This window comes from Lichenostomus cassidix, chromosome Z (genome assembly GCF_008360975.1).
Source record: "Lichenostomus cassidix isolate B80296 chromosome Z, HeHo_3.0, whole genome shotgun sequence".
NCBI lineage: Eukaryota > Metazoa > Chordata > Aves > Passeriformes > Meliphagidae > Lichenostomus > Lichenostomus cassidix.
Genome location: NC_139511.1, coordinates 61,666,859 through 61,692,306, shown reverse-complemented (window position 1 = coordinate 61,692,306; position 25,448 = coordinate 61,666,859). Strand labels below are relative to the sequence as shown.

At 39.4% G+C, this 25,448-nt stretch overlaps 1 protein-coding gene and 1 long non-coding RNA gene across 3 annotated transcripts; one reads left to right on the top strand and one right to left on the bottom strand.

The window, feature by feature from the left end:
* C7 (complement C7) lies at positions 1–24,027 on the top strand. Its single transcript, XM_085042999.1, has 18 exons — positions 1–190; positions 483–538; positions 1,175–1,250; positions 2,192–2,333; positions 3,103–3,244; positions 4,055–4,193; positions 4,851–4,973; positions 6,090–6,333; positions 6,984–7,097; positions 7,521–7,687; positions 8,697–8,925; positions 9,488–9,659; positions 10,012–10,099; positions 11,375–11,507; positions 12,262–12,453; positions 15,034–15,130; positions 20,235–20,419; positions 22,350–24,027. Exons 1-18 carry the CDS (start codon positions 185–187, stop codon positions 22,535–22,537), a joined length of 2,493 nt encoding a protein of 830 aa, XP_084899125.1. The 5' UTR covers positions 1–184; the 3' UTR covers positions 22,538–24,027.
* LOC146425049 (uncharacterized) lies at positions 12,447–22,355 on the bottom strand. 2 transcript variants are annotated; one of them, XR_014846942.1, is made up of 3 exons: positions 21,354–22,355; positions 15,321–16,813; positions 12,447–13,314 (listed from the first exon to the last, which is right to left on the bottom strand). It is a non-coding gene; the product is annotated as an uncharacterized LOC146425049 (long non-coding RNA). The 2 variants fall into 2 exon arrangements; XR_014846943.1 differs by lacking the exon at positions 21,354–22,355 and having other exon boundaries at positions 15,321–15,396; positions 16,604–18,784.
* Positions 24,028–25,448: the final 1,421 nt, after the last annotated feature.

The following is a 25,448-nucleotide window of genomic DNA, read 5'->3' as shown; positions in this document are numbered from 1 at the left end:
GTTAAGGTTGAAATTCCTTGGCAATATTCACCCCTTTTAGGGAAAGAAAAGCAGAAGAGCAAGCCAGAGTGAGAAGAGATGAACAGCAACAGACAGACTGACTGACTCCTTTGGCTCCCAAATTGAAAATGCTGGAAGTGCATTTTCTCTGGTAATTGCTGTATATCTGAGTATTTTGTCTAACATGAAGGTAAGACAATTGCTTACTTATTTTGTACTGCTGAAGTGAATATGCAAAGTGCAATGAAATATTAATTTATGTGGAGAAATAGCTGAAAAAGTAATTGGACAGCATTGCAAGAAAGAAGAAAATTAAAAAAAACAAGAGCTTGCACAACAAAGCTGAGAAAATCAGTGTGACTTTCTTTTATTTCTTAGCTGACTCGTGTATAGATTGCAGAAACCTTGAACAGCTGCATGACCTAAAAAAAGGAGGAAAAATTAGAAAAGCAAAGTAAATTTGCTTTTACTTATTTTTTCAGGTGCTGGGGATTTTTCTGTTGTTTGAAGTTGCAGGTTCCATACCCCCATTTCTCAGGTGAATATTTATTTAATAAATTACATGCTAAAGGTTAAGCACATATAATTGAGGTGCATGATGTGAGGCAAGGCTGCAAAGGGTTGTCATATATTTCCTGGGACAAATACTCGCTGTTTGGTGTCAGCTGTGCCACTGCCACCAGTGGTGACAGCAGTGAGGCATTATGCAGTCCTTTGGTGTCCTAACTTCTGCCCAGAAGAGTCAGCCATCCTTGGGGAAGAGAGACCACAGTGGTGGTGTGAGGCACAGCAACCCATGTCTGTGAAACACAGCACAGCTTACCCCAAGCCAGCCCCAATCCCCAGGACAGGTCAGGCCCCAATGCCTCCCATGGATATTGGCTGTTTTGTTGCTGATCTTTAGGCTACGTGAATGTGCCTAGTTCCTTCATTTCAATGGCCAGAAATCTCAAGCTGGGACTGATTTCATTCTTACAGATGAAAATCAAATCCAAGTGGTTTTGTAGAAAATCTAGTCATGCCCCTAATTGTTATTGAAAGTCTGCTTTGCCTTTTAGGTAAGTTTTGCAGTCATGCTTATGGATGGAAATCCCTGATGATTCTCCTCTCTCTCTCTCTCTCTTTTTCCTTTTCTTTAATGCCGACACCATCACCACAGACACCGGGAAGAAAGCCCTTTCTCTCCAGTCCATTGCCGCTGGAATTCTTTTGGCCCGTGGTCTGAGTGCAATGGCTGTACTCAAAACCAGGTATAGATGGAAACATATTTTCTGTACACATAACCTCATAAGCATGTACTTTTGCACCAGTAATTGAGGAGTCTGAACTGTATCTTTAAAGTCCCAAATCAGGTGTCAGACAAAAGCCCCAGCAGAACAAGAAGGCTGAAGAGCAAAGAACTCAGAAGATAAATCCTCCAGTCTGTCCCAATATGTTTCCTTTCAAAGCTATGATGTTCATCTTGTAAAATAATTTGTACTCTTTTTATTTTGTTGATAATTTAAAAAAAGCTCAGCTGAACTTTCTGGTAAACTCAGAAATTCTTCCACTGATGCTGCTTTGTACCAATTCCACTGATTTTTCATTAGTGGCATCATGTCACAAGGGAAGAAAACTTGGTTGCAAAGTGTTACCTTCAATGAAAATAAGTTGATGATTTTTCACTGCAACTCTATTGATGTGCAAGACACTTGCTTTTGATTTTCCTTCTCATTTACTTTGATGTTACATCAATTAAGGGGGATTAGTCAAAATTAAAGATGTGCCATGAGACAGTGCTTAGAAACTTTCTTTAGAAACAAAAACTAGCCCACTTGATGTAAGATTTTATCATCTTCCTTAATGATGCTGTTTACTTTGAAAAACTTTGGCAAATTCATAGCAGGCATGGTTGTTCCTATTAAAAATGTAAAAAAACAAATCAAATTTCTTAGCAGCTTTCTCTTGACTTCAGTTACATATTAGATTTTTGAACAAACCAAGCCAAGCTTATGCATCATTCTAAAGACCTTATAGATAAAAGGGTGGTTGTTCTATTGACTTGAGAGTTTACTACCATTTGGTGAGAACGACCAGGCATGGTTGTTCTTAGAAAAAATAGTGAATGTGTGGAGTAGCATTGTCTTCACAGTAGTGAACTATTCCAGCTTTGCTTTTGGATTTCCTAAGATCTCCCTTGATTTGCATTCAGATTCGGAGACGGACAGTGGCAGTTTATGGCCAGTATGGAGGAAACCCCTGCTCTGGGGATGCCTTTGAAACAAGACCGTGCACCCCCACAAGGGGATGCCCAACAGAAGATGGCTGTGGTGATCGGTTCAGGTGTTTCTCAGGTACTGTCCAAGATAATTTTCAATATTTTCTAGTAATGAAAACAACCTTATTATCTTTCCATTTTAGTAAATGGGCAATGTATTTGCAGAATTCTTCATCTACAGATAAATTTGACTTAGGTGAACGTTTCCTTTGTTTCCAGCCTCAGCTATTTCATCTGGAGCATTGCAGGGCATTGAAGATACTATAAAGCCTGATACCTCTCTAACTCATTCTGCTTTACTCGTTTGCCCCAGAGAACAGGTTTTTTTCATTATAAGAAGGTAGTTAAGGAATGCAACCTTAGATTGATATCTTGAAGCTGTTCTAGGTTATATCCAAACATGAAATGACCTGGATCATGGAAACTAATGCTCCATAAAATGTATCCAAGCCGCTCCCATTACCTTCACAGATGAGCACATTATCTTGTAGGTAGGCATTTATTACAGAAGACTATGATAAACATGTTTTGGTGCTGCTAGGGAGACAATCATAGTTAATCACAAGTGATTGGGTCAAAGGGTGAAAGCTTAGGAAATAGAAGTCAACTGTTTCATTGATATATCAAAAGCGTTGAATGGCTATGGCTCTCTTGAGTGTGCTATGCACTGTTTCTTTATGGCTACATTTAATGTTTCACAAGGTCTCATGGGCACAGGCTGTTCATCACGGGAATGAATACGCTAATTAATGTAGTAGATAAATAAGACTTCTGCTTTGATTTTAGGTGATCTATTTTTAAACTAACAAACACTTCTTTCCCCATGCACGTTTGTTCTGATTTAGGTCAGTGCATTAGCAGATCCCTAGTGTGCAATGGCGATCAGGACTGTGAGGAGGATGGTGCAGATGAAGATCGATGTGAAGAGAAGAAAACCGTATGTGATATTGACAAAACGCCTCCGAATTCAGAACTGACGGGAGCAGGGTAATGTCCTGTGCCAGGCTCAGTAGTACTGGTGCCAAATGTACTTACATTTTCATGTACTTACAAGCTCTGGGTGCACAGAAAGACTTCCTGCACTTTACAGTAAAACATCCTATATGCAGAAATGTTCAGTACAACTGCTTCCACCATGCCAATGGTTCAGTGCAGGATGTACAGTTCCTTTGATCTGAAGCTCAGAATAAAGCTTTCAGTCTTTTGTTCCTGCTGTTGAAAAACAGCTATTAAGATATGAAATTAAATTTCAACTAATAACACATGATCTTCAGCATGGAAAAAATGAGCCAGCAAGGCTCATTCTTTTTGTTCATTACTGCATTTAGTACTCTAGATTCGTACGGATTTCTGTTTATACATCCCAGCTACAACCTTGCAAAATAATTGTCTGAAGTTTCTTTGGTGTTGCTTTATCACTTGTTATGCAATACTTCGGGTATAATAAAACCCTCCACAATTTGGGATGGATGCCATGTTGCTTCTGTGTTGCAGTAATTGTTCAAACAATGAAACTTAAAATAAGTTGAGGTAGGTCTGAATGTCTTAATCTATAGAGATAATGAATTGCTTTAATTTTTGTTGACAAATCAAGACCAGCATTTCACTTTCAATGTTGTAATATGCTATGCATACTGCAGTTCTGCATGTATAGAAGTCTATCAGGTGATAGACTAAATTACCTGTGATTCATCAGGCTAAATCAGCCTGTGATCATGATTTGCAGATACACCATTCAGTTATAATGGCTCTGTAATTTTTGTCTCTGTCTTAATGACATATTTTTTCTTCTTGTAGCTTCGACATTATTACTGGTGAAACTAAGGGAAGAGTCGTTAATACAAAAAGCTTTGGAGGACAATGCAGAAAGGTCTTTAGTGGGGATAGGAGAGAATACTACAGGCTGAGTGAAAGTGTTCTTGCTTATAATTTTCAGGTATGTTTCCATTAAGCACAACTTTGTATTTGCAGTCATGATTAAAACTGGGAGAATGATGCAAAACTTGCAGGGGCCCTTGGCATGTACGTCTCCCCGAACACAGCTTAATGACACCTGTTCCCTCTCTGCAGTTGCTTATTATTTTGAAATACAAATTGGTGTGTATCTTGCTAAAATAAAAGGAAAAAAGAGAAAGGATTAATTCCTTAGATGTGATTTCTAAATCTCTCACCGTTAGACTGAATGTGAAGCTAATCGCCTTAGCGTAAGTAGTGGCCTGGATCACCCTAAGAAATGCTTTGGGGGTAAAATACAGGGCTTTGGTGGGCTTTGCATAGATCTTTCAGAGATGTTTTCTATGAAGTCAGTGTCTCAGTGATTTGGTTTGTCTCACATTTATTAAAAGCATGCCAAACAATCCATAATGCACTTTACTTCATAGTGTAAATACTTGATATATGTGTATATAGATGAATGAATACTTTTCTGTGCTTTTCCAATAGTGTGCAGTACTTTTTATGAAATCTAAATGGATTCACCCTCAAAAAACACATCAGCTTATTTTACATCAGTAAGGCCTTACTCTACTCTGTAAGTTACAATTTTTAAATCCTACATGAAGCTCTTCATACAGACTTCTCTTTCACCTTCTAGGTTAAAATTCAGAATGACTTCAGTTATGAGTTTTTCAACAGCACCTGGTCTTATAAGAAATGCGTAGAGAAATATGAAAATTCAAACAGATACATTAATTCAGAGAATGAAAATCTGCAAAAGGTATGTATAAGTTGTCACTGTGGCTTAGTATTTTGCAGAAATATTTCAATCATTGTATTCATATGTTTTTGTAGTGATATGCAAATGTTTATTTTATAAAGACATTTTTGGCACAAAGTGCATGACAGTAAATATCCCAAAAAACCTTTACAAAGAGATCACTTTGCTTGCTGCTGTTTCTACTTCTACCATCTTACCTATTTAGTAGTAATTTATGTATTTACTATCTGGTTTTCTCCCTATTTAAGGGGGAAATCATTGGCTTCTTCTCATAATTGATTCATCTTTTCCTGTTTTTCAAGTGGTTTATTGCCTCCTTGCTTTTTTTCTGCTACCTCTTCGTAAGTATCTTGGAGCAAAATGATTGAAATAATTATGTGGTTAAAATTAACTTATTTTATAATGCATTTTCCATTAGTAGAACTCCATTAAGAGAGGTGTCTTATGTCATTGACAGCCAGGAGGTCACAGTGATTATGCCTTTAACTTATTTATAAAGGAGCATTAGATAAATAATTTGAGAGTAATTCTCAATTATGAAGTACAATCTCTATGTTACAGCAAATAAAATCAGGTACAAATGTATGAATTTTATGGCCCCCAAGCAGACACTAACAATAACGTATTTTGAGAATCATCATAACCAAGTTCAAAAGCAACTCTGAGAGTCTGAAGCGAACAGTATTGTATAGGCATATAGGAATTTATAATTAAGCAGCATCCTTAAAATGTCTTGAGCCCATTACAACAAAAAGCTTACCTAGACAAAACAGGATGCAAAGAACAAATGCAGTGCCTGTGATTTGCCAGCCAGGCTTCTGATTCTGGAAGCCACCATTAGTTCTGAAGAGTGATACTCTCCTTTCTCACTTGTCCTTATGCTAGTTTTCAAGTACGCAGGAGGAAAAGAAAGGTGTTGCAGCAATTATAAATGAAGGTCCAATGCTGTTTCATGACTGCAGGGTGTTCTTTTTGCATTCACTGTGTTGCTAAGATATGTCTAACAGCTCTGTAAAGCTGTTGGTTAGTTGCCAATAGAATGTGTGTGCCATCTGGCTATTAGGAGCCACTCTGATAGTGACATGGAGCATGACTGATGGCTTTTCCTTTCCCCAGAGTAAACAGCTGATGGTTGTTGAGAACAGTGTGGAAGTTGCTCAGTTTATTAACAATCGCCCAGACTTTCTCTCTCTTGCGGAGCCTTTCTGGAAGGAACTGTTCAGCCTTCCAGTCGTCTATGAGTACAGTGTTTACCGAAGACTTATTGAACATTTTGGAACTCATTTCTTTCACTCTGGATCTCTAGGAGGACATTACAAAGTTATTTTTTATATGGATACTGACAAAATGAAAGCACAAGGTAGAGTACTAGGGTATTTGTTGCAGAAAGCAAAGTCAATAATCAAGAATAAAAACTTATATGTGTGTTTTTCCAGCTAATGTCTAAAATCAAGTAAGAGACTTCTACAAGTTACCATATTCTCTTCATGGGTGAAAAAAAAAAAAGAATACCAAAAAATGTGCTCAAACCACAGCATTTAGTTCTAGATCCATGTTTGTGACCTGCAGTGTTCTGGGTGGCAAAACTTTGATAGTCAGTTTAGGACCTCCTCAGGCTAAACTTGAATGTAAACCTCAAACAATGTTAATACTTGAAGGTTACATGGAGATGAAGGCTGGGTAAAACTGTGTAAAGCAGAATAAATAACAAACAGAGCAAACACTACAGGGGCACCTACGATGGTAATCAGTTGGAGCAGTGCTGTAGAATTAGGGACAGCTGAGAAAATAAATGATACAGTAAACTGTTCCCAGATACATCTCACACCTCTCAACCTTCATCCATAAGCTTTAGCAACTGTGTAGATCTTCCCACAGCACACAAATACTAGTTAGTCACCTTCTAGTGTAAATGTAATACTTCATGACCTTTCTAGATAGTGGGAAACTCAGAAGTTAATCCAACCCACTTTCTGTGTACAATATTGTTAATGGATGGTTTTTCTGCAGGTCTCAGCATAACAGACTTTTCCAAGTGTACCTCATCAGGCTATAATGTTCTCATAGTGAAAAAGAAGAAAACAGAATGCACCAAACTGGATGAAATGCTACAGACTTCTTCAGGTAAATATTCAATGGTGACTCATACAGTTGTCATGTATCCGTCTTTCATCTTGTCTTAAACAGCTGTCAAAAAGAGGAGCAGGTGATGATAACTTCATTGAATTCTGTCCCAACATGCTGAACCCAGACATCTAGTGCCTGGTTTAAAAGGCTCTCCAGCACTCATCAGTTATTGCTAATGCTTTCCCAGTGAATAGCACTTTTCTAGACATGTAAAGTTAGAGCTGCCAAGATACCTGCAAAAACAGATATCTCCTATATATAATTAGTTTAGGACCTCTTGTTCCAGGCACAACAGGTGGTTGAATTGCACCAGTGAGTTCTTTCCCTACTTGCTAGCATAATTTTTGTGTATTGTTTCTATTTCCATTTGTAAACATAGCACTACCTATATTTTATGTATTTCCTATCCTGAATCTACAGGAACCAGTGGTAAAAAGATTAAAGGAGATCCTTACATAGAAGGAGGAAGCCCAGGTGCTGTTGCTGGCCTAAGTTATCTAGAGCTAGATAATCCTGCTGGAAACAGTCGGATGTACACCTCGTGGGCTGGATCAGTGACAGATTATCCCAGAGTAATTAAAAGAAAGGTAAGGCTATTTTCCTGAAGCAGAAGTGAGCAGATGGGATCACCTCAAGGGGAGAAATTATTAAGCTACAGCTGGTGATTAATCGTAGTGTAGTCTACACTCATTTTGTTTTCAGGTCACTTCGTAAAAAAGGAAAGTGCTCAGGAAGAAAATGCCATGAAGTTAATATGATCAGCTGCAACACAAATCTAAGTCAATTGGCAGGTCAATACCAGCCTTTGATGACTTTAGTGTAGTTCGGGTTATGAATAGAGGGTCACGTTAGCATTGGAGAAAGACCAGATTTGAGATAGCCCCTTTCCTGAAATGCATGTGGGCATGTCTGTGTGGCTTCCACTTCACTTGCCAGCTTCTGCATATACCTTTAATCTCTCCTCCTTCAGTCTGCCTCCAGAAGTTTAGCATAACTGGAGATTCTCCAAGGCAGACAGTTCAGAGCTGGGCATGGCCCTATTCACTGCTGCTTATCTATGTCCCTTTTGGGAACTGCCCACATACACAAGAATGGTATAAACCCCAAATATTTCTGTCAGGAGGTCTTCAGCTAAATTTAAAAACACTTAATATCATAAAATAGGCAGTGTAAGGTAAAATATTTTCAATTTTTGTAACTTTTGATCCCTGTTAAATGAAATGCCATAGTGGACTCTTTAAATGTCCAATTTTTTTTAATGCTGGGAACAGCTGGGTGAGAATCCAAGCTACTGTAAATTGGTGGTCTGTTTTATACTTTTATCTCAACTGTATTCTCATAGCTCAAATATGTTTAAACATAACTGATATACCTATAGCTTTAAAGGATGCTTTTAAACAGAGCTGGCTTTTCATAAAAAGGATAATATTAAATACTAACATAAGATTTTAGCTAGTTAGCAAATTAGAACATCTAATGTGCAAATTCACGTGTGCAGAAGCATATGTCACAAACCATTTTGTGTGATGAAATATGCTTATAAACTTATATCCCAATCGTAACTATTTAATATGCACGTTTCTCTATTGTGTGTAGCTAACACCATTATACGAGCTGGTAAAGGAAGTTCCCTGCTCCTCAGTCAAAAAGCATTACCTGAAACAAGCCATTGAAGAATATATGTCTGAAAATGATCCCTGCAAATGTAAGCCTTGCCAGAATGGTGGTGAGGCAGCTGTGGAAGGAACACAGTGTGTGTGTTACTGCAAACCTTACACCTTTGGAGCAGCTTGTGAGCTGGGAACTCTTGTGCAAGATCAGCCAGGTCAGCACTCTTCAAACCTGTGAGAGTTTAGAAGTGATAAAATGTGCTCTCCTGCTTCCAGAGTCTGTCTGTCCCACTGCACACCCCTTCCATGGCTGCTAGGCTGAGATACCACTGCAAACAAACAGCATGGGGAGGGTCATGCCAAGCCTGAGTCTTTGGTTAGCATGTCTAAACAGTCCTTGGCAAAGAACTGTTTTTATTATTTGTGTTAAATACAGTGGGCGGTACTAACTGCTCAATGCAACCAAACTGGTTATCAGTGACTTAAAAATCTTTTTGCTTTTTAATTTTGTAATTAGAAGTAGCTGATAGCTGTTTTTATATTCTCTCAGGCACTGATAATCTATAGCCTTTGTGGAATTTTACTAATGTAAAAGTTGGGAAAAGGTGGAAGATTGGATTATTGCAATCTGGAATTTTCTGTAAGGGCACAGTTGGAGCCATCATTAGCACTGAACAGCCTATGCCTTTAAACCACTCAGAGGGAATAGTTTAAAGAGAGAGTGGTTTAAAGGGAGTGGTTTTTATGATAAACCAAATATTTCCAAATGTTGCACAGGTGTTGTTGATGGACACTGGAGCTGCTGGTCTTCCTGGAATCCTTGTTCAGGGGGAAGGAAATCGAGGAGTCGAACCTGTAACAATCCCTCCCCACAGGGTGGTGGGAAGGCCTGCCTGGGAGAGCAGCATGAAAACAGAGCATGTGAAGATGAAGAGTTGCAGCATCTTCGGTAAGTTATAAAAAACACTCAGAACACAACTGCTGAAAGATTTAAAAATTTGTTTAAGAGGGGTGCATAAACTATTGAATTCAGGGAGATAATTTACTGTGCTTTATTATTTAAGTTAAAAGAAAACAAAATTCAGAAGCTGTGAATGTCATACAAGATAAGGCTAGAAAATGGGGTAAAAGCCAGTAAACTTGACAGCATTCTATTTACCACTTTCTTGGATAGCCTGATTTCAGTATAATCATGATGTAAATGCACGCATAATAGTCTCGAAAATGGGCTTCACTGAGAAGTGTAGCATTTTGAAAGAAGGCTAAATTCAAACTAAACTGTACTTTTGTTTGCTTCATAGCTTGATTGAACCACACTGTTTCAATTTATCCCCAAATCCTACAGAATTTTGTTCACCTCCTCCTCTCTTAGAAAATGGATTTGTTCAAGTAAGTTATTTCTATTGCTCTGTTATCTGTTCTATCCCTACCTGCAATGTCTTTTCTATAATTAATGTAGATGTTCACTTGCAAATTGGTATTTCTCTTGGCAAGCCTAGTATCTGATCAAGTGTATAGCTGTTCTAGCAGCATTTTTCACTGTCTGAAGTTTACATGGCAGTATCCAAAACTTCATACTAAAAATTAGATAACACCAAAAAAATCCCACCTCCAAAACCAGAACAAAATCTTTGTTTTTCTGGACCATGGTACCTACAGAGAAAAGCCATCTACTTGCCCTTTACTCCATGTATGTGTTCAAAATTTTCTGAGCCACCTGGATTACATATAAAATCACAGCAAACTAGAGAGAAAAAATGCTCAGTCATCCAGGAATTCTGTAACAAAATCATGAACAGGTTTGAGGCATCTTCACTCTGTAACTCTCTATTACACTGTCTTGTTCCCTGGTGAAAAAACAACCTGGCAAGGTACTTGGCTTACCATAGCTTAAGCCTGTTTAACAATGGAAACTAAATTCCTCCCTTGGAGGAATGGATTATGCCTTCTTCATGTTATCAGGCTGTCATAAGTCTCTTTGTTCAATAAGTAGATAAAAGGATTAGTCCAAAATCCATTAGTTACCTCTGCTCAATTGAGGCAAGATCCAAAATTTTGTTCTCCCTCTTTTGCTAGTGATATATATATATATATATTGATATATATATATGTATATATATTGTTTTTTGGGGTTTTTTTTGGTAATCAGTAATTGTCTCCTACATTGATATTTTTGGTTCACAAACTACAGGTAAAACCCTGCAATTCATGGAGTAGTCTCAATTTTTTATAAGATCTCTCCTTAGAAGACAGTGGGATATAAAATGAGAAAAAAACCTTGTGTCTTCAAGTCCATCATGTTAACCTTTAGAAAGCTGGTAACATGCCATCCTAAGAACTGGCAAAGCCATATACTCTCCACTGATCTTCCCCCAGCCCAAGGCTGTTCAAGATCTTATCTTGCCCTGCTAATGCTCGATAAGAGCCATATTTTCAATTTTGTTTATACACAATCAGGAGAGCACTCTTCCCTTTTGATCACATTTACTGACTATTGATAACCAAGATTGACCCCTGTGTTCTAGACTCCCTCATCAGTGCATCATAGAGTAGCAATATTGCTCCCTGTCCTCAGCTACTGTGTTCTGGAATCAAAGGGAGTTCACTGCTGCTGGTAGTTCTTCTATTTTATATCCAAAATTTCACCTGTTCACTTTCTTTCAGAATGCTGAAAACTCATACCCTGTTGGGAAAAGCATTGTTTATGCATGCAAACACGGATATTCTCTTGTTGGTGATCCTGTTGCTAAGTGTGGCAGTAATTTGCAGTGGCAAGTTGGAGAGAGATATTGCCAGGGTATGTCTAATTGATTCTTATTTGAAATACAACTCCATTTCTGAATTCCAGTGGAGCATCTCCGAATATCTGCTTTCCAGCTACAACAGTGGAAAAGACGCACCTGTATTTCCCAGTTCCCTAGACACAATCAGGTCTAAATTGACTTTTGTTGTGAATCCAGATATTGTAATGCTGAATTAGAAACACACCCATAAAGTCTAGTTTTGAGGACGGCTGGAACTGAGGGAGACTTAATTCCAGCCCAGGAGTTACTTCCTGTGGAAACAAACATTGCTGCTTACTTCAGTCCTAGGGCAATATGCAAGAACCATGAGAATTTTCAGCACTGCAGTTCAACAGCATCCTTTCCTCCTTCCAAGCAGGACTGACTGCCCACAAATGCTACTTCACACTGTTTAGAGGCCATCTATGTGTACCAGGACATGGTCTCCCAGGGTCCTGTATGTGTGATGTCCCTCTACTAGGATGCTACTGCCTAGTAGGAGCCCTCAACAGAAACATGGGTCCTAAGGAGAGGGAAGCCCTCATACAGCTAGGGCTGCACCTGCAGCCAGTAGAAGATACTCTAACTGTGTCCTTAGTTTTGCATGTTTGACTGGTGTGATGAGTCAATATCCTGACTGATACGTTTCTACAGGAAAGTCAGCTAACCTAACCATTCAATGTTAAGGATTTGGAGATGGTAAAATACGTAACTGCTTTATGCAGTCCACTGATTTACTGTGGCTGTCTCAAATGCTTCAATCCATAGAAATCGCTTGTCTCCTGCCTGACATGGAGGGGGGTTTGCAAGGAGAGCCATGGAAACCCGTGTATGAGATTGGTGAGAGAATAACTCTGTCTTGCCTTCATGGCATGCACTTGGAAGGGCCACACTCGATTTTGTGTGAGCCCAGCCTCAAGTGGTCTCCTGATGTGAAGACTATCCAGTGCAAGAGACCAGGTAAGCCACTGCATTCCTCAAGTACAATGCAGGTGTTTCTTTCCTGGAACAACTAAGCTTTAGGTAGTTAAGATATAGACAGAGCTGTTGCTGAGATAGTGATAGCGAAGCCATACTTACATCACCAGCAAAAAGCGCAGAAAACACAGGTGTGTAGTTTTTGTGCTCTGTTCAAACAAGATGCCTCAAGTAATTTCATTGAAGTTTCCTTGAAGTATTTTGCTTCCCACTCCCCTATTGCTATCGAGTGTTGTCACTGTTTTAAGAGATTGCCTGGGATTTATGTTGTTCTATTCTGCTGCTCAAGTATGTTTCACTTTTCACACACTGTATAACACCACCACCAGATGATCTACACCTCAGAGTTTTTCCATTTGGAAGCTGTTCAGTGCACCAGAGCCTCTTGTGACAGAGAAAGAAAGAGCTAGGTGACTCCTTTTGGTGATCTGGCAGTCAGACAGCTGATACAAAGTAAATATCCAGGAACTGGAAGTAATGGGAAAATGCTGCTTTAAGTTCATGGTGACAGCTGTTTAAGCTCTGTTTTGATATGGGCAGGCAGTGGCAGAAAGGGAAACGAGCTATAGCTTCCAGCAGCTCTGTCTGTTATCTTTTCCAACCACAGATGACAGACAGGAATTTCTCTTGAGCACTGCTGTGATGCTGATCAGTGGCACAGAGGCACCCAAGCAGCTTGTGCTTCAAGCCTGCCATATCTTCACCCGAGATCCCGGATGTTCTTGCACTCCTGGGGAGACCCTTTACTGGGGACAACAGCCCCTGCTGCAGGAGATTACGCACATCTCCTACACTTCTTGTCTGTCCTCTCCTTATCAGTCAGTGCTGCTGATGTTGCCTCACCTGCAGAAGGAGGAAGGTGACAGTCAGGCTTAGACTTTAAAGGGCAACAGTCCTGTGAGATTCCTGGTGTAAGTCATCTGCTGTCATAAACACATCAGCGGGACGTGTAGTGATTTCAGAAGGAATAGCTGCACGTAAACGACTCAGTGCTCCCAAACTGCCTGAGTAGCCAGCCATGCTGAACTGCTGTTACCACTTATTTAAGCATAGTCTCAGTGACTGATTTTCATTTGGTTTTTGGGTTTTTTTGCTAACATCACATTCTCAAATTCCAGCAATGATTGGAAAGTTTCAAATCCTTCCCTCATTAAAAAAAACCCCACAGCTTGTGTTTGGCTATATGGGAGCATTATATTATCATTAAAGTTAAAAAAATAAAGGACAACAATTTGATCAATAACAGTTAAAACGTCAAGGAGTATGAGATAAGGGTAAAAATTATGAAGATAAGTATACACAGACACAGTGGCATACAGATATTTGGACAGGAGTATTTAGTCACGATACAACCTGTTGCTGTTGAGCAGCTAACAGACTAATGAAAGCACTAGTTCTCAGTGGCAAGAAGGAATGACCTTTATTGTTTTGATTTTATCACATATATAGAGTTCTCAAAAGTCACCCAGATTGGTCAGTCAGAAGCCTTCCCCCAGGCCTGATTGGCCAGGCCTGCACTGTCCAAGCTCTGGGACACTGCTCCAACAACACCCAAACTTTATCTTTATTTACAAAACACAAGAAGAGTTCCTGTGGGAAAGACCTGTGCTAGCCACAGCAACTAACTACCCAGGGAATGGAGAAAATGCAATGATTTTTTGGTGAAAACATTCCCTCTTCAGGAAGACAGGGTTATACCTGCCATCTGTATTGCAATGCACTGCAACTCTTTCTTTTTCTTTTCTTCTTCTTCTCTGGTAATTTGTCTGTCTGTTTTGCTTAGCAAGTCTTAATCTGTCTTAATCTTTTTTAAGAAAGGCAACAATCTGGAGTACTACATTTTCATACTGACAGACATATCATCTAAGAAAAAAGCCCCAAAAAACCAAAAACCAAAAAAAAAAAGTCAGGATAAAACCACCTTAGAAACTGTGTCTGTATGGATTTAGCAAAGTCTTGCTGTTAACATGTTACATGTTAACCTCCAGAGAAATGTGTAGCTAAATTTGGAGTACAACTCTCTACTTAAAGAACAGTACATCTGCAATGATTAAAATTCCCTAGGAATTACTATTATTTTGGTACAAACTGAGGACTGATCATGGAACACATAGTTTTTGTTACCATCAGTATATAAATGTATTTGGGTTCACATTGGGGTTTGGAACCTTAGCTTTTCTAGTGTCAACAGTGAAGTCAGTAACTCTGAAACCTAATGACAAAACTATTCCCAGCTATGATTCAGCAGTGCTAAATTTAGCAGAAACAAATAACTGAAATGAGATGCTTGTTTAAGCTTTAACATAATACCTGTTCCTTTCCATCTGACTGGTGATAAATTGACCATGGATAAATTACTGAACAGTAACTTTGCAAAGTGTATCATATATTTTTAATAGTGTTGATTACTTTGCTGTAGTGGATACTTTTAATGACCATGTGATGTGACTTTATGTCGTGATTGTACAATTCAGTGCCTTTTAAATGCATCTGAAAATTTTAGAGACCTCTAACACCCCTTGTTTTTCTGACCCTTAATATCACTGTGTTCTTCTACTTCAGTGCCCAGTGTGAAACCAGAAGTGACAGAGCCTAAATGTCAGCCATGGGAGAAAGTATATCAGTCACAATGTGTGTGCAAAATGCCCTATGAGTGTGGGTAAGTTCAAGCTCATTTTGGCAATTAGATTCCCACTTTATTCAAGACCAATTACATTTCCTAAGTCTGAAGTAATTTCCCAAGTCAAGGACTGAAGTCCATGACAGAGGAGAAGGCTTTACTTATATAAGAAGGAGACATTGCACTTGGATTGCTTTACAGCTCTATCAGTGTTCTGTTCATCACTTACCTGCCTTGTCAGAACTTTTTTTGCAGTGATGGAATTTGGTTGGATGACAGAAGGTGAAGGCATAATTTCGCTGGATCTGTGAAGTAGATGGAAAAAGATAAAATTATATTTTCAAGATTTAGAGGACTGAGGAAAAAAATAAAACCAGAGGCCCTTGGGACACAAACCATCAAAAGCAATAAGCTAGTGAAAAAAAGCACTTCTTTTCACTGCTGAGACACTAGGGGGTTATGAAAGGCATAGTAATCTAATTTCATCTCACATTTACACAGCAGTTTTCATAGACCAGTCATGTCACTTTTCCTGACCTCATGACTTGCAGATTAGAGTTTGCTGTTTCCTGTTTGATCTAAGTCTATGTTCTGCAATAAGAAACACAGAAGAAATAATGTAAGGAAATGAGTAAGTCTCTCAGCTCTTTGCTAAACATGAAAGTAAGAAAACCAAAACAGAGGAATAACAAAAAGACACCTGAGACCAAATGGCACTGATGGCCAGATGGGCCAAAGAGCTCAGCATTCCAGCACCTGGGCTGGTTTGCAGACTGGATGATGTCTCCTGTAAAGTCACTTTTATAAAGTGGGTGTGAGCTCTACATATGAAATCTGGCCAAGTTTATGTGACTGAGTGGAGTAGTTTGGAAGTTCCAGGATAACAGATCAAATTTGTCTTATCCATGTGTAGTAAGATAAAGAAGCTTTGAAGTCATCTCAAGTGATTTCAAGGTACGAGAATTTTCAGTGGAGCATGTGTACTTCCCATCAGGCACACATGCCAGTGCTCTGCATGATGACTCTGATTTGAAGACAAAATTAGCACTCTTTGAACATCTCAAAATTAAAATTGTTGAGCTTAATTCAGATGCAGATCCACTGGGTAATTCCCTAGGGTCTGAGGCCATTGTCTTGCATGCAAAGGTAAGTGCCAGGTTTGTAATAACTCTGCTATGTAATGCTATTCCTATCCTTAAACACCTGAATATTTTAAATAGTCTGGTCCTGCTCTTTTTCTCTCAATACTTTTTTAAAAGAGGCAGCAACCCCTTCTCTGGTTTGTGGATGTGTTGAGGTCAGAATATAAGGGGAGTCACAGTGTTAGGGCAGGCCTTGGGCAGAGTCACAATAACCTTGGAAGTTAAATGAATTACATTTAGTTAAATTGCTATTGAATTGAATTGAAGCTGCATTGAAGCTGCATTTGTAATTAATCTACTACTTGCCTGTTTCTGGTTTTTATTTTATGTTCAAAATGGCAAGAATGTAGATAACAGTCATCCCTGTTACCTGATGCCATCGTTTCACTGTCTTGAAATAATACATCTAATGACAGAAGGATAAATCATCAGCTGTCAAAGCAGACTAATCTTCTAGCCTGTTCAGGTTGTAGGAGTAAAGCATGTAAGCAGATCTTGGTCCCATCCTTCCTCAGAGAACAGAATTAACCTGCTTTGGTGTGGCAGTGACTTTCAGCAGCAGCATCTTCTCTGAAGAGAGCTGGGAGTAAGAAGAGTTCAGGTGGGAATTGAGGGACACCATGGTTTCAGACCTATCTTCCATCCTTTCACTTTCCAAGAGAGTAGCAACAGAGACTGTCCAAAACAGCACAGGAGCCCTAGAGCAGGCTGGTAATTTGTCCCTCATGGTATGGTGCCTTAGGCTACATCTGTCCTCATCAGTGAGAGCAAGGGATGATCCCTGGCACCAGAGCTGCTAAATTGCTAAAGCAGTTTCTGGTAGACCTTTGACAAGGGCCAGTTCCTGGATTATGTGCAGGCACAGCTCAGGAGTGACCAGGATTAGAGCCCATTCTGGTCTGATGCATTCCCCACCTTTTGGGAGCAAAGAGGGACACCAGCTACTCTGTGTAAATTCTCCCCAACACATAGAAGGGGTCAGAGCACAGTGTGTTAATACAGGTGGAACCTCAGCCTCCAGTAGCTAAAGAACTATCTCCACAGTGAAACATTTGGTTTGATAATTTTTAAGTACTATCCCCCTCTTTTTTATTCTCCAAATTTATTTGCATACCGTCTATGTCTCTCCTGAGAGTTCTTGGACTGTGTTATATTAAAACTAATCATCTCAAATGCAATTCCAGGAAGTCAAAATAATTCCCAGTGTGATGAATTTTTTGCTTCACTGAAAGTTTCCTACCTCTTATTGCAGGTGAAAGGGAGAGAAGGTATTTATGGACTTAACAGATACTATTTAATTTCTCACAATATGTGCTTCAGTAAAATATTGTTCTTTTCCTTAACCTTATTTTTTCAGGTAAAAAGTATTGAATTTCTCACATTCCCTTTACACAAGGATTATTCCTTGCCTCTAATAATTTTTATTGCACTGCTGTGATATCCCCATCCCTGGGAAATATCCTTTCTCAGCCATGGCTGCAAATTATTAATTTCTCTTATGAGTGCAGATTCTCCATACTTTTGTTATGCATCTTCACATGTTGATCTCAAATGTCTTTCTTCTGCTGACCCAGCTATAGTAAAGCACTCTTAAGACATTGTGAGTCATTGAACTCTATCAAGAGTTTGGCCACATGATCCATGAACTCCTGTGTTCAAACTTTGGCAGCTGGTTAAATCAGCTCCCTTTCCTCTTTTTGGTGTTGCTAAAGTGGTGCAAAGCAGACAGATTAGTGCAGAGGTCTGAACTTAATATTTTTAGCTAAATTAAGCTGTCTTCTGTGTAAGATTTTGATCTTAAGACTCAGATACTGAGATTTATCACTTAGGCAAGTAAAGAAGATGTCTGAAGAACTTGAAATACAATAAAAAACTTAATTACAGATTAGTTCCTTTCCCTGGAACATACTTTGTTATTCTAAATTTAAGATGATATGTAACCAGGAGTTTTCCTTATACTTCTGTCTGTAAAGATAACTTTCACACAAAAATCAGTGTTCCACTATCTTAGAGTCTGTGCAGCCAGATGACCCAACAGTATAATGCATACAAGTGCACCTGTTTGCTTTATAAGGTGCCTGGTGTTACAAATCCCTTGGGCTGTCCTCTTGTGTCTCAGAATAAGAGGGTTATCCTCATTCTTTATGTTAACAAAGAGGATTAAGGAAAATTCATGCAACAAATTTTACTACGGATTTAGTAGCTGGCATTTTGACCCAGCACAGCAGTTAAGGGACCAGTTGTGGTTGAGGATGCTAACTTAACTGGGAGATGTAATACAGTTAATAAAAATGTTTGGTCACAGGTAGATGCACCAAAATTTTCAGGCTCAGCTAATGATGTCCCATGCCATATTTTAAATACCTTAAATATGCACTATGTTACAGGTAGCTTAAAATTTCTCTAAAGCCAGCTCTTTTAAAAGTCTTCAAAATCTTCTTTCTAGGAACCATTCCCAAAGCTTGGAATAGGGTTGGAGTAAGGCACTCTTTTCCCTAGTGCCTTATTCATAGATCAAAACCCCCTTCCTAATTCACAGGAAAAAAAGAAAATTAAAAAAAAAAAAAAGCAAAAGTAAAAAGGAAAAAGAAAGCAAAAAGAATGCTTGGCCAGTGAGCAAGGTTTGAGTTATGGCCTTCTTACTAGACTTCCATCTTCCAAATTCCTCTTCCTTCCTACTACAAGCCACTTTCACCGGGTTCTACCCTCCCTTTCAATCAGACTCATGAAGCTCATTAGGGCCATTTGCCTTTTCTTCATTAGGGCTATTTACCTGTACCTCATTAGGGCCTTTTACGTGTACCTCATCAGTGTCTTCTCCTCACCAAACACCTGTTTAGCTGAGGTTACAGGTGAGCTGGCCTATTAGACACTAAAAGTTTCAGTGAGAGTGTTTGTGAGCTTAAAATGAGTAGCTGTGCTGAAAATTGGGCTTTGGGGCCGAATTTCAAAGTTCTCCATCCCCTGCAAGCCTGTCTCTGCTCTCTGGTACCCTGTGAAACACCTTACTGGTGGCTGTAAAGTGCATCCAGGAGAGCACAGGCATGCTCTGCTCCAGATAGTCACTATTTTTTTCATTCAACACAAATACCACTGATTGCATTGAGAACAAGTGGAAAAGCTAGGAGTTTGAGATTAAAATCAGAAGTAATGGAAAGCAATTTTTTTTCCTCCCCTCCTACACTTGGTACATGAAACACAAATAATGACAACTTCCTGGAATTGAAGTAATGGAAGGGTTTTTTTCCTCCCCTCCTACACTTTAAGCATGAAATACAAATGATGGCAACTTCCTGGAACTGTCCCCAAAGTAAAAACTGTTTAAGGTAGTCCAAGAATGGTTATTGCCACTTTTAAAAGCTCATTTATGTGGGTGTTAAAGCTCTATCTATGTTTCAAGAAATAAGCAATTTTTCTGGGTGTTTTTCATAAAATTTCTGTGGAGATGTATGTGTATTTCCAGAAATATCTTGGGTTTCTCATGGTCAGTTTTAAGGTATTATTTAGAAAATGTGAGGGTTTTAAAGAACATCTGAATAATAATCTTGAAGTATATTTGAAGACCATTAAGAAATATGTATAAAATATTTAAATATATGTGCATGTTTGTGTATGAAATTATATACATAAGAAATGTTTTCTGTATATGTACTTACATTCATTAATGTGTCATAAATTAGAGAATAATTGAGATCTGAAATATTTTTAGCTAAAGTCTCTCTCACTGCTGCTGAGGTCAATGGCAAAAAGACAGTAATATACTTGTCCTTCAGATGGGACAGATCTTGACTCTCCTGAGGTGCAGCATCCTATGGAAAAGGAAGAAGTCTGAACTGTCCACATGTCTGTGTCTAGAGTTCTTTGCAGCACTCTTAGGAGGTATTTCAATAAACAGGGTAATCAGAACTAGGCTCTGAATGTTTTCCACTCCCTCATCTCTTTTGAAGATTTTTACCAAGATAAAGCACATTTAAATAATCAATGTCTGCTTTTGCTTTCAGTCCTTCCCTGGACACCTGTGCTACAGATCAGAGAAACAACAGAAACACAGCTTTAACTGTATGCAAGATGCATGCCTTGGAGTGCATGGGCAAAAAATACTCTCTGACTAATGCAGAAAACTGTGGAGTACCTCAGGCAGCTGAAATACCATGTGGATCATGCCGTTCATGGGAAAAATGCAATGGTAAGAGGTTCTTCACAATTGTAAGCAAAATTGTTCATATGACCAAAAGGATGGTCATATGAATAAAATACCTATTTACACATTAGCAGTTCTGTCCTGGTATGGCATCTACAGTGCCTCCCAGAAGCACCTGCCACTGCTAAGCTGGCTCAAACCATCAGCCAAGTGTTTGGTGTCCAAACATGGCAGGAATCTCCAACCATGGAAAAGAAAACCCTGCAGGATATTGTAACAAAATGTGCTGTCTACAGGAAAAGCTTATTCCTAGTCCCTGTTAAGTGAATCGTCCTTTTGGTCCACTTTCTTCTTTGGGTGAAACCCCTTCTCTACTCTTTGTACCTACCTGTTCAAATTCCTTCAAACAGCAATTGCAGGAATCCTTACTGCCCACAGGAATAACTAATCCTTTCCTGAAATCTGCCAAGCAGTCTCCCCAGCAGGATCCTGTGGCTAGGAATTAAAAGTCTTATTGTATACTAGCTGGGAAGGCCACTAACTGCTGTTTGTACTTCTGAGGATAAACTACTGTCTCTCCCCAGTTTCTCATATAATGATTAAAGGTGAGGTCTCTTCCCTCTTCCTGTTTTTTGGACCTGTCTGCAGTGGAAGTTTTCAAATTCCCTGATTTGTTTTCCCTGACTGTCCTGCGCTACACTGCATTTAATAGAGGGTTGCCAGGAATGGGAAGATGAAGTAATAAATTAGGGTTTTAGAAGTGCCTGAGCCAGAGGCATGGTTATTGTCATAATTTGAAAATAAAAAGATTACTATATAGGAGTTAATCTGTTTTGTCTAGCAGGGTTGAACAGACAAAAATAAGAAAGAAAAAAAAATCAAAATGGTCTTGAGCTTCTGCAAAGACAGGCAAAAAAATGCATACAGCACCAAGAAAAGACACGGTTACAAAAAATAAATCTCAGGTGGAACTTCTTACCTGATTGTCACTGATACAGCTCCACACATTTGTTTATAGGAGCAGATCCTTTGATCTTCATTAAACTGTCTGTATGGAAATATAGATACCAGTTGCAAGGGTTTGCATGATGCGTTTGTTAGTGTCCAGGAACAGATCTCTCATCTCATATATTATCTGAGCTCTAGAGTAGTAGATACAAGGACCAAATCAAGCAGTAACATCAAAAAAGCCTTTGAGTACAGCATCTCAGGCACCTTGAGCAAGTTTTTCCCACAAGAATGATCAGCCTCTCCAAGCAGGGGAAGCCCCAGCAGTGCATGATTTGTTTCCACTTCTGGTTTTTTCACTGAACCTGAATATCAGCTAGTATTACTAAAAGAATTAGGTAATTAAGTTAGAGAAAGAGTGACAGAATTGCAGAAAGCTTTGGATTGGAAGGGACCTGTAAAGATCCTCTAGTCCAACCCACATGCATTCACCCAGGATATCTTCACCTAGACCAAGTTGCTCACAGCCTAGCCCAACGTGGTCTTGAATATTTCCAGGGATGAGGCATCCACCAATCCCTGATTGACCTGATCCTGTGTTTCACCACCCTCATCCTAAAAAATGTCTTCTTAATATCTAGTCTGAATATGGCTTCTTTCAGATTAAAACTATTACCTCTTGTCCTACTATTGCAGGCCCTACAAAAATGTCTGTCCATACCTTTCTTATAAGCCTCTTTAGGTACTGGAAGGTGCTGTAAGGTCTCCCCAGAGCCTTCTCTTCTTCAGGATGAACAACCCCAACTCTCTCAGCTAGTCCCTGTAGGAGAGGTGCTCCAGCTCTCTGATAATTTTTGTTTCCCTCTGATCCTGCTCCAATAGGTCCATGTCTTTCTTGTATTGAGCACCCTCCAGGAAATTGCTTTCAGTCCCTATAGTTTCCCTGGAAACATTTTAGTCTGGATGTTTGGGGTTTTTGGTGACTTGGATGCTATCCTGAGTGTTTTTCCTCTGTGCTTTTTCTTAGTGCCATCCAACACCTGTGTTTGTGATGAAGACGGGCTGTGTGAGGAGGGAGGTGTCCAGGTCTGTGCTGAAGTGAGCGGCTCTGCTGCCCGTCGGACCATGACTGAGTGTGAGGTTGGGCTGCTCAGGTGCCGGGGGGAGACTGTCACCCTTGTCAGCATAAGGCCCTGTGACACACAGAGTAAATAAGATACGTTACACTTTATTTTGCTTATTGCCAGGGGATATATCAAAATGTGCCAGCTCTTGGGTAGGACATACTTTGAACCTTGCTCTGCCAAATGTAAGCTCTGCTGTGAAATCCACCGCAGCTGATGAGACTGTGCATCTGGTCAGCTCTGAATCAAGGCCTGAGGCTCTTCATTAGACAGAGATGCACTTGCCACTGCTGCTCACTACAGAGCTTTTGCTTAGGCGCCAGCCTTACCACTGGTGGATTTACTTCATATTTCCAACAAAATTAAAAAAATACAGCTGAAGTGCAATTGCCAGAGTAGCTATTATAGTGATGGATTGCTGTGTCTGACATTGTAAATATGGTTTTTTTAAAGCCACACAAACATATGGTTGCACTGAGTAGATTTAGATTAGCAAAACATACAGGCTAAGCTTTACAGAGTAAGAGGTGTGATTCTTCCCTTTTAATAAAACAGCTTCTACCATGGGTTACTCAGTTGAACAAACAGCCTGCACACAACTGAACCTGTTGTTGTGCCCGATGCACTTAAAGGTCAAAACAATGTGCATTAATAGTAAAACCACATTAAACTAATGAGAATACATCCATGCTTGCAGCTTCTCATATACAGAATTACTTCACAAAAAAAATCCTTATTTTACATTGTCATTGTTTTCATAGTGAGCTACACTTGTCAGCACAGGTAACCCTGTTGCATTTGTCACGTGTATTTATGTTCATTCCAAGCCTGGTGTCCTTACAGAGCATTGCACAAAGAGGCCCTCTGCCTTAGCAAAACTTTCTCAAAGGCCGGCAAAACACATCTTTACAGCAATGAAGACATTCTGCATGCAGTCTCCTTGGAGATACCACTGGAGAATGTTCAAAAACTATTCTTGAATAAAAGATTCTTTCCTTACACATTACATTCTTTCCTTACACAGCTAAGCATTCACTCTGGCGTAGTTGGACAGTGACATCTTTGCTTACAAATTGCAAGTCTATTCAGCAACCCATGCTGGCCATCCAATCCCTTCTGATTATTCTTGGACGCAAACAAGGACAAAGGGCTGGATAGCAAGCGGGTGTTCAGCCAAGTGCAGTACTATCAGCATGTATGATAAGTATGTATGCTTTTAAAGCAACAGATTTTATTTCATACTATCAGTAATATGGTAAGATGAAACATCTCTCTTGATAATCATGTTTCTTCCAGTAGCTTCCTTGCATAAACCCTACTCTCAGCTGTAAAATCTTTTTTTTTCTGTGATGCTGGCAATAAGGAGTAAGCCAGAACAGGAGTGGCTTTCCTTGGAAGCTCTTGTGGAGGTAGCCATGTTGAAGAGGAAGGATGCCACACACTAACTTAAAGGACCTCCTGACCTTTATGCTGTCTGGAATACAATATCCGGTGGTGGGGTTTTTGTTTTTGAGCAAATAAGAAATCTTGGTGAATAGCATACAGATGAAAACAAGTAGAATAAAATCTAAGTAATTGTAATCAGCTCTTTCCTCTTTATTATTTGCTCTGGAGTAGCCAATAATAGTTTGTAGAGCACCCAGATATTTGCTTACTTGACTACTCACAAGTCTCTTGTCCACAATTTCTAGCCTTTTTCTTGTGGCATTTGGCACAACATGTGAATTGACCATGAGGCCACTGGGTAGCAATAGCTTCTATGACTGATGAAGGCAAGAAAAACACCACCTGCAAGTTTACTGATAGATAGCACAGAAATAATAGTGACTTGGTGATTCATGTCTTCAAAATAGGGAAATGTAGAAAACCAGCACAAAGCCTCAAGAAATGTTGAGAATTCCTGTTCCAAAAAAACAATAAAGTTGCCTGATAATCATCTCAATACATCAGCAGGAACAGCTCTCCATGTCCATAAAATAAATTAGTCTGAGATAAGGCAGCCAAAATATTAATGAAGGCTGCATTTCAGATGCTTCATTCAGTCCCTGACATCTCACTGTTTATCTGACCCATCTAAATCTTTGCAGGGATCCTTTTTCTCTCCTTTTTCTTTCTAATTACCCACTCCATCTTTTCTCCTCATACTTCTCAGCCCAGTCAGGTCCTTCTCTGTAGACATCTCACAGACACATTCCCTCCTCCTGCCAGACTGCAGATGTCCAGCAAGGATCTGCTGACCTTCCTGCTGTGATATCACACTCCTTTCCCTGCCTGACTTCTGATTTCTGTGCCACATCAAGGAGATTTCAGCTCCATCACATCTCCTGATAACGTGAGGACTTCTTACAGCATTTTAGAATAGATATTATGGGCTTTTTTGTTGGTTTTTTTTAAATTTTTTTAGCCAACCAGCTGACTCATTAATGCTGCATGAGATGAAAGGTAAGGTGAATAGGTAGAAGTTTTCTTCAGAGCAATTCATTGGAAGAAAACCAGGTTCATGTAGGACCACAGTAGGATGACACTGTCCGGTCACACAGTCTGTCCGGTCACACAGTCTGTCCACTGTCCAGTCACACAGTCATTCCTACGGTATGCATGTCTGATGGCCACACTTTGTACCTTTCAGTACAGAAGCATATCCAGTCACTGGGTCCATCATGCTGATATTAAACTAACAAGCAAATGCAGGACATTTTTTCTTGGTAAGAAAGCAAAATCAGATGAATGAGTGTCAGAGGGGAACAACAGGGGGACCATGGTTTAATGGAATCAATCAGCTTAGCAAAATTACCTGTCAGAGAGTGGCAAACACCTTGTTTTACCTGAATTAAATGACCGTGCATTTGCCCTATGACCATGTATCAGGATGCCTAGGAGAAGTTTGATATTGGATGATCTGAGCTTTGGACAGCTGTGGCAGATTAAATTTAACTCAGATCAAGGTAAGGTAAACAGATCTAGGTAGGGTAAGCTTGTTATCCATACTGATAGAATCATCT